The 9,964-nt window shown below is 42.8% G+C and overlaps 1 protein-coding gene across 14 annotated transcripts in view; it reads left to right on the top strand.

Annotated features, from left to right (window-relative positions):
- The first annotated feature begins 2,341 nt into the window (after positions 1-2,341).
- Positions 2,342-9,964, top strand: part of RALGAPA1 (Ral GTPase activating protein catalytic subunit alpha 1) — a 149,595-nt gene continuing 141,972 nt past the window's right edge. For all 14 annotated transcript variants that reach the window (XM_048484823.1, XM_048484822.1, XM_048484817.1 and 11 more), the window contains exon 1: positions 2,342-2,690. In XM_048484823.1, coding sequence (XP_048340780.1) covers positions 2,585-2,690 — 106 coding nt within the window. In that variant the 5' untranslated portion in view covers positions 2,342-2,584. The remainder of the gene's footprint in view (positions 2,691-9,964) is intronic.

Genomic DNA, 9,964 nt, shown 5'->3' with positions numbered 1-9,964 from the left:
CACGCATTGCCGAGGAATCCACGTGTATTTGAGCACACACAATATGCCCATGTGCGCTCAAAACGCTGTTCAGACATGGATTTCCAGTGTTAAAAATACAAACACAGGCTGCGTGCACATCGCACACACTCCGCCGTGGCCTAATTGGATGGATGGCTCTATGTCACCAGCAGCGGTGGGAAACTCAAACCCGGAGTCACCCCCCGGACTTCCCCACTGCCCCACGCTCTGTGCAGGGTTTTCCAAAAGGTGCTCTTCCATCCAGGAACTGAAATACCGCACACTGAGGGGGAAGGAGAGCAGCAGAATCAGTGTGGCTGCGTTGTCACCGCTGAGGTAGTGGGGAGTGCTGCAGGCCCCCTGGTTATTTGCCACAAGTAACCTGCAACAAATGGTGAGTGGGGAGATGACCACTAACATACCCAGACAGCACCAATCCCTCTATAAAGACCATCACTATTTTTGCCTCACCATCTCCTAAGGAATTGGTTTCATACCTAGCTGCTTAATGTATCTTTTTGTGAGACCAGAGACCACTATTCAGATTTCTCTGAGAACATGCAGCACTCACTGAAGATCTCATCAAACGTATTGTCCTCATGAGGCTCGCTCATTACCATTGCCTCAGGACACATTTCACCCTATAATGATGGGTAGTAGACTCCTCAAAAGTGTGCCAGGTTCTGATGGCATCCTTCCAGCCAAGTCAATACAAGCTGGGCGAGTATTGCTCTGCTGGCTTATCTAGGACATGTCATTTAGTGAGAAATCATCCATCCCTTCCCATCAGAGGTCAATTCCTTTTCAGTACTGGAGAAACCCTATACAAAAACCAGGTGCAGCAATTGAGGGCCTGCTGGCTACTACAGTTAGTTGCCATGGTGGCCACCAATCTAACAAGAGCTGTTGTGAAAGTATCCCCTTCACTAGATACTCCGATCATCTAAACATGAGTAAGAGCATGTCTCAGGATATGGTCCTAGATCCTAATTAAGTCTGAATTGTGTATTATATGCAGAAATAATTCAAAAACATTCAAATCCAACAAATTTCTCTAAAATTTCTCTAAACCAGTGAGAATTAAAATCACTTTTAGGACAAGAACAAGGAAATCATTATATTAACCCAATAGATAAGTGTTGCAAGAGACACACTCAATTGAACCCAAATTATGTTGCACAGACAGTCTCTTGCTGTTCACATTATCTTCCAGATTACATAGTCCTTTATTTATTGGATGAGTTCAGGTGTCAAAAATATAAAAAGGTTATTGTCAGTCACACAGGTTGAAAAGTAAAATCCAAACATCCCTAGCACAATGTGGCACAATGTCTAACAATTTCTTCCTATGTTGGGAGCAAAACAGACCTTATAAACTGCGTAAGAACCATCCAAGTTTTCAGATACAAGCAATAGAAATGATGGGTTTTCTTCTGAATTGCCAGTTTGGGACAAAAAAAGAGGAAAGTTGGCAGTGTGTTATCTACTATTAAATTCAATATTACATTAGGGCTCATAGCTGGACAGAACAAAGATTCCCTGCTTCCCTAGAAAGTCTGACCTAACATTTTGACAATCTTTGATAGGCAGCACAGAGATTAAAACTTGAAGCAAACTAGCAGAACTATTTTAATTGCATTTAGACCTCTGCAGAATAGACAGGTAGAAAGCAGTATTAAGAGAGAATGAAGTAACACAGAAAAGCAAAGGGAACAACAAACTATAAAAACGAAAACAAGCAAAGGCATAAGAGGTTAGTAAATAAATACATATACAGACATATTTTACTGTAAACCTGCCTACAGTTTTACATCATTTGGGGTTGTTCTACTGTGTGAGCCAGCCACAAGAAAGATGAGACTAGGAGCCATGCGAGGGATACGCTGACATCCTTTGTGGATTCAAGTGTGGAATTTCTTCCAATATCTTCCTATTCCGAATTTTGCGGGATTCTATCTTTATTCGTAATTATTCTATTTGCACAGCTGCCGAAGGCGGATTTTCAAGACAGTTTGCATACTTCTAAATCCGAGTAGTAAAATTGACTCCTCCACTTAATATCACAACTTAAACGAAACCAGGAACGGAATTTTTTTAAAAAGATAACTCCTTGTGACAGCCCTCCTCCGTTCAAAACGCGAGAATAGATTAGCCCCCCCCCTCCTTCTGAAAGGCCCGCCTTCCTCCTCCCTCCCTCTTGTGTCCCCCGGCTATGACGTCAGAGAAAAGGCTGTTGTCCCGGCGACGATGGAATCCGCACCAAACGGCTGTCGTGAAGCAGTGGGAAGCGAGTAGGGAAGAGGAGGAGTGAAAAGGTGTCGCGGGGGGGAAAAGCCCAAAGCCGGCCCTGCCTCCCCACCCGCCCTCTCCCAGCCCCGCGCGCCTGGGAGCGCGCCGGCCGCACCCGCCGCTTCGGAGCAGCACCCTTGGCTATGTAGGGAGCTTGAGGTGGGGGGCGCGGATCCAGAGACCGTAGAGATCGCGCCTCCTCCCGAGGGGGGGGGGGTTGTCCCGGAGGCTGTAGCTGCAGCGGCAGAAGGAGGACCAAGCACGGGCCACCTACGGGGGCCCCCTCCCGGGCGGGATGTTCTCCAAGAAGCCGCACGGCGATGTGCGGAAATCCACGCAGAAAGTGCTGGACCCCCGCAAGGACCCGCTCACCCGCCTCAAGCACCTGCGCGTCGTTATCGGTGAGAAGGGGCCCTGAGGCCCAGTTGGGGCGAAGGGGGGAAGGAGGCTGGCCTTTCACGGCTGCTCAGTCAGGGGTTTGGGCTGCCGGGCGCGAAGGGGTCGCTACTGCTGCCTGCGGGGCGGCGGAGTCTTCTGTAAACGTTTCCTCCTATCTGCTCCCCACATGGGGCGGCGGGAGGGGGGGGTTGGTCGATCGGTGTGTACAGGGATGAGCTGCGCTTCCGTAGAGAATGAACGAAGCTGCATCCCAACTCTTCGTTGGCATGACAACCAGGACACTGAAGGAAGTGTGAGGATGAGAAGCAAGGGGTCTCCGGAGGAGGCCAAAATATTTCCCTTTTTAAAATGGGTATCTGCTCCATTTCAAGCTGGTATCTCGAGACTTTTTTTGCATAGCACGACGTTGTTGTAATGTTTACGGGATTGTTGACTCTTGGATGAAATTGGCTTTTTAGGCATAATCGATCAGATGACCCTTCTTGTGTTTCCTCTATGTGTGTGTGTGTGCGTGTGTCAATGCCTGTCAAGAAGATCCTGAGGACCAGTTGTCTTCTAGTAGCGACAAACCAGGGGGTATTTAATCTAGTTCTCGTTTCCAGCATGCTGTGGGAATGTGCAGACGGACTTCCTGTGGAAAGCCCACAAAGTGTTTCAGAGGGAAAGAGTGTAGGAATGTCCTCCCCTGTTGGTCATTATATTGAATTCTGTTCCTTCTTCTGCTTAGTGTTCTAGTTTGATGATGCAAGCATGTGCTAGGATTTATATTTTTCACTTGTGACACCTGTTTGAATAAGCACTGCTTATGGTGAAGTTACAGAGTTTGTAGGATGGGAAGGGACTTCTTGTGCCATTTAGTTCTATTTGGATATTGTGCCTAAGAAAACCACAGTAGATATTGCAAGCTGGAACCTGCAAGAAAGTGCAGGAGGCATCTCATGTCTGTCTCCCCCAGTATTTCCCCTTTCCCTTTTCTGAAAGACCCCATAGCCTCTTTCTTTTCCTTCTAGAGTTGCCAACTTCCAGGCGGGACTTGGAATCACAAGAGATCTCCCAATGAAAAAGATCACTGCCCCCTTGGAGTTGCCAGCTCCAGGTTAGGAAATACCTGGAGATTTGGAGGTGGCACCTTTGAAGGGCAAAGTTTTGGGAGGGAAGCTATCTCAGCGGGATATATTGCCATAGATTCCACATTCCAAAGCAGCCATTTTCTGCAGAGGAACTGATCTTTGTCATGTGGAGTGCAGTTAAAATTGTAGGTGATCTCCTGACTATGCCTGGAGGTTGGAACCCTAGTTCCCATAGAGTGAATGGCTGATTTAGAGGGTGGTGTCTGAGGTGTTATACCTCTCTGAGATCCCTCCTTTCCTAGACTTTGCTGCCAGGCTCTAGCTGGGACCTGGAGATCTCCCAGAATTCCAACGGAATTCTAGACAGCAGAGATCTGTCTGCCTGGAGAAAATAGCTGCTTTGGAGGGTAGACTCTATGGCATTATGTTCAGCTGAGGCCTCTCCCCTCCTCAAACCTTGCTTTCCTCACACTCTGCTTCAAAATCTCCAGGAATTTCTGAATCTGGACTTGGCAACCAAAGCCAGGCCTAGCTCCAATGAGTCCTACCTCATAGGCCAAAACAAGCATGGAAAGGGTTCTCTGCCCCTTTCTTCTTCCTTTTACTCAGAGAATCAAGCTTTGAAACACTGTGATTTCCTAGCAAGGGCCACTGAGGGAATTAGTTACTTAAAGCTACAGACCCTGCTTTTCTCATTTTCAAGTTTTCTAACCCACCCACCCCGGAGTGTGTGTGTGTGTGTTTTAATTTTTCCATTTCAGATTTTTCTGCAAACCTGGAACTCTGTTCTGGTTTGTGGAAAGACCTGTCTTGCCTGTTTGTAGCTCCATTCGCTGGATTTAAGTATCCTTAGATTTGGCCAGTTTGGCTGTTAATATATAGGTATCTCCTTTAAAATATGCATAAACAGTACCCTTGCTCATACTCCGTGGTCAAAGCTGAGGTATTTCTAAACTTGCTTCTCTAAAACATCGCTGCTTGCCCTGTCCTTGGTAGCAAGAGTGAATTGTGATCTTCCATAATTTTGAGGACTTAATATTCAAAGCCTGTCAGCATCTTTCTTAAACTGACATCTGAATCCCCATTTCCTGTACTTTGTAATAAAATTGCTACTGAATCACGTGAGCATTTTTGAAAACACATGTTTTTCAGTGACTTCTGGATTTCCTAAAATGTTTTGATTAACAGTATTGAGATAGTGGACAAAATTTGCTGAGCTGTTGTGTTTGACAGCTAGTTAGTCTGGGCTTGTGTCATTGAAATCAGTGGTAATGTTGTGATTGTTTACAAGTGATCCTGGATTAAAGGGAGGGAAATTGTGTGGCCTCAATTGTTTAGTGCTTAGATTTGATCATAAAAGCATGCCTCTTTTGACTGTGAGAGTCCAAGGACTGATAACATTTAGCTGCCTTTTTCTCCAGCTTTGGTAATCACTCATTCTTGATTGAAGTGCATTCTTCCACATGTCTGCATGCTGAGTTTAAATGTGCTATATCTGTGAATGTTAGCCTCCATTAGATGAGTACTTTATGACAAGTGTATGATAAAAGGCAAAATCCAATATATTGCAAATACTCTGCTCTTCCTTACAGTGAAATCAGTCTCATGAGCGAAATCAAGTTGAGTGCATAAACTAACTTGCAGCGACAAATGTGTACTTTGTTTCCTTTATACTATTTTCAGTGATATTTAGTTTTTAAAAATTGAGTATCTGTTGGAAAGAACCATGAAAAATACATTTTCTGACCTGTATTGTAATACTTGTATTTTTTCATCATATGAAGCAACAAATAACTTAATTTGTTTTAAAAGTACCCTTGAATCATGAGTAAACTTAAATGCTTGTGCTTCTGTAAAGAAGCGTATTATTGATCACAATAATTGCTTGGTGATCTTTGCTTTCGTTGTAAGAATGCACGCTCTACAACAAACTGCTTTTTAAATAGGAAATCTTAGACGTGTTCTCCAGTGAAGAAGTAGTAATAAATTGCATTAGGGAGGGGGCGAGGAGAGAATGAGACATTGTTGCTTAAGAGTTTTTTGGGATTATCTGAATAGTGTATTTTTTTTCTATCTGGAGGTAAGATTTGATATCGACCACCAAAAGCTAAGAAAGAGAATAGTTAAACCATTTCTGGAAGAGACAGAAGGTTCTACTTTGACAAGTCTCTGGAAGGAGATAGTTCCTTTATTTTGGAGTGGGGATTTGAGACACTTCTCAGTGCTCGAAACCATGATTATTTGCAGAGTGATAAAATAAATTAGAAATTAAAATTCTAGAAAGGACAAGCTTGTTAAGATGTTTCTAGTATGGTGATTCCCAACCTTTTTTCACTTGCGTACCTCCTAGCAATCTATTTCCCTGAAATTGTGCCCCCGTCTTAGCAAATGTTTGCAATGACTACAGTTGCTGTTATTTCAATTTTATATGTTGTAACTGCAGATAAATGGCCCAATAATGGGATTAAAAGCAATAAAATAATAAGATGAACAAAAAGTGCATATATATTTCCGCCGGGCTTTTGGAGAGTCCAGCCGTTGATAGGGTCCCCGGAAACAGCTACAACCCGCTGTTCCCGTTGTAGGAGTTTTAATAGCGGGACGCCATCTTTATTTTAATTGATACAGAAATTGGATGCTGCTTTTAAATTGTTTTAATATTTATTGTCTTATCATTGTTGTAAACCGCCCTGAGCCCTTCGGGGGAGGGCGGTATAAAAGTAGAATAATAAATAAATAAATAAATAAATAAATAAATAAATAAATACACTCAAAAGTTAAAATGAATTTAAATACTTAGTTAACATAAATACTACATTGCATATACATTGAATTTTTCACATTTAATTTATTAACGCTTGAAATCTCTAATATGTTTTGATATTTATATGAACACAATAAATGTTCAGTGCCACCTTAAAGCTTGCTTTGAGGCACTTAGTTTTTTGAAATCAGGTTCAACTAATGTAAGATTAAATGCAATATTAAATCTGGAACTCAGGGCTATGATCCTCCCTCCATTTTGTCCACACAAAAACACAAGGTAAGGTAGGCTATGAAACAGGTAAGCTACAAGACACAATTGGGACTGGACTGCTAACTCCAAGTTTGATACTTTAATAACTACCTCACAAAATTGCCTCCATTAGCCACTTTAAAACAGAATCAATATATCATGATATCCAAGCCAAGATTCAAATCATAACATATAAATCACGTTTTGATTTCCTATCTAGAGTTACAATAGCACATTGGTGATTCTTTACTCAGAATTACCTGCATGATGTGACGGCTGGTTATTGCCATGCTGCAGCGGCTTTTTTTAATACAGCAGAGTGTTCATCTCTATTTACAAGAGGTGGTATTAATGGCAACCTTTCATTTTTCTATTTTCAGAAAAGATTAGTCCCCATAGTGGAAAGGCAGATGAGCTCTCTCCCAGTGCCTGCAAGCACCTTGCCGGCTCATGTCCAGAAGGCAAAGGCAACTCACCTTTTCAAACCAGATAGGAAGGAGATACTTGCGAGCACTGGGAGTGTCACACAGTACCCACAAACTCCCATCCAGTTTGCAAAGGTGGGTTACCTTGGAATATGCGAAACATAAACTGGCTCCCATCTGATTTGCAAAGCCCCCCCACACACACACACACACAGGTGCCAAGCCACAGTGTGCTCCTTTGATGGATTGATCCCCTTGCCATCTCACTTTTTTGCTTCTGCTGCTAGTGAACCATGCTTGGGGCTGTTTTAGTAGCAAGCCTGGCATGAGTGCTCACCCTTTGCAGGATGTACATGCATACACCTTTTTCCACCATTACAGAATTCTCTGCCGCATACCTCTGGGAGTACATGTTCCTTAGATTGGGGACCGATGTCCTAGTAGATATGCTGTGACTTTGTTGATACTTGCAGTGTTCTGCATCGTTCCTGATGAAGAATTGTTTGTTGAAGACCAGCAGAGTTTTTTTTTTAGTGTAGATACCTACATGACCCTGTGCTTTATTATTTGTCGATAGCAATATTGAGTAGTATCTTGTTCGTGTGCATCATCCATCAAGTTTTGACACCCGATAGAATGCATTTAAATGTTCAAAGTGTGTAAGATAAATCCCTTCTCTCAAACTAATACAAAAATCCTTTAGATAAGTCTGTGGACATTATTTCTGCTTGCTAGATGAACAAATGAATCGGAGGACCCCTCAGTGATTCTCAGGCTGATATGAAATCCAGCTGTCCTGCACTCTTTTCACTTGGCTCTGAGTATTTCTTCCATTTAATAATGAGAGGACTAGTTGTCTACCTCCTCTGCACATGTTCTATATTCTGAGCATATTTTGTCATCTTACTATTTTTTCCTTCCTCTAGAAATGCATTTTTTAAAATTCTTCCATCAAAAGGTGAATAAGGGAGAGTATCACAGTTAGTTGGGTGTAGTCTCTATTACTGAATTCTGCTTTATTAAATGCAAAGGTGGCTGCAGATTTTTGTGTTCTCACTACCTTTAATGTAGATACAAGATGGGAGGTCTATAAAAGGTCTCCAGAGGTCTATAGATTGAAGTCTATAAAATTATGCATGGGGTAGAAAATGTTGACAAAGAGAACTTTTTCTCTCTCACAATACTAAAACCAGGGGGCATACATTGAAAATGCTGGGGGGAAGAATTAGGACGAATAAAAGGAAACATTTCTTCACACAACGCGTGATTGGTGCTTGGAATATGTTGCCACAGGAGGTGATGATGGCCGCTAACCTGGATAACTTTGAAAGGGGCTTGGATAGATTTATGGAAGAGAAGTCAATCTTTGGCTACCAATCTTGATCCTCATTGATCTGAGATTGCAAATGCCTTAGCAGATCAGGTGCTCGGGAGCAACAGCAGCAGAAGGCCATTGCTTTCACATCCTGCATGTGAGCTCCCAAAGCCACCTGGTGGGCCACTGCAAGTAGCAGAGTGCTGGACTAGATGGACTCTTGTCTGATCCAGCAGGCTTGTTCTTATGAGGGGGAATCCTTTCCTCTCCACACTAAGGCAAGACAGAATGCTCTGGCATCTTCACTCTTGCTACAACAGAAGCATGTTTGTCACACAGGTACAGTTCCCTGCAGGCACATTACAGTCCTGGATTATTAGGGGACAGTTACATTGCAGATTTTTTTTTGCCTTGATTTAGATGCAAACTATAAAGTCATGAAGATGTTCTCTTCTACCTGCCTGTGTGTTCTAAAGAGAGAGAGACCAGTTTGAATTCTCTTCCAAAGATCTCTAAACATTTTATTGTCGAAGGCTTTCACGGCCGGAATCACTTGGGTGCTGTGTGGTTTCCGGGCTGTATGGCCGTGTTCTAGCAGCATTCTCTCCTGACGTTTTGCCTGCATCTGTGGCTGGCATGAAGATGCAGGCGAAACGTCAGGAGAGAATGCTGCTAGAACACAGCCATACAGCCCGGAAACCACACAGCACTCAAATCTCTAAACATTCTTTGCATAATGAGAAGGTATTTTGTGCACATATGTGCACACAAATGCACATTTTAGGAAATGTTTTTAATTAAGTTGGAAGGATATTTCCTTTTCTCCAGAATGGTACATTTTAAAATGTGGTCTAGGGAGATATCCATAATGTTCCATAATAGGAAATCTCTGAGGGCAGCTAGCAGATTACATATATGCCAAGAACTGCCCCTGGGCTTGGATTAAGTATTACATCTTCCTGTTTATCCAATTCTGAACCTACTTTATTAGAGTATAATCATGGGCACATTGCCATATACTCCGGGGAGGAGAAGCCAACCACGCTAGCAACAGACTGTGGAAAATAGCATTTTGTCCAACTCATTTCATGTTTGCCTCACATCATTGTACAGCAAGACCTTTTGTAGCTGTTTTATTATTCCTTCCCTCTCTCCCTGGAGATCTGGCAGGCCAGAAATTACAGCAAATAGGGGCAATCAGCTGGATGATCCACATGCAGGAGTGAAAACACTAGTCTAGGCCTGTTTCATGCATTTTAAATCCTTTCAAGAGAAGTGCAAATATTCTTCTAGACAGGCATATCTGCTGTCTCACTTACTGTTGGATAACTATTGACGCAGCCATATGCCCTGAACGGTTTCATTGCTGCTGATAACAAGACAGGTTTGTGAGCACTAAGGTGACTTTGGTTTGGTTGATTAGTAAGCACAAGTGGGATTTATTTTTCAG

Source organism: Sphaerodactylus townsendi, linkage group LG02 (genome assembly GCF_021028975.2).
Source record: "Sphaerodactylus townsendi isolate TG3544 linkage group LG02, MPM_Stown_v2.3, whole genome shotgun sequence".
NCBI lineage: Eukaryota > Metazoa > Chordata > Lepidosauria > Squamata > Sphaerodactylidae > Sphaerodactylus > Sphaerodactylus townsendi.
The sequence above is the reverse complement of the archived record's forward strand: the minus strand, read 5'-3'. Positions and strand labels throughout refer to the sequence as shown.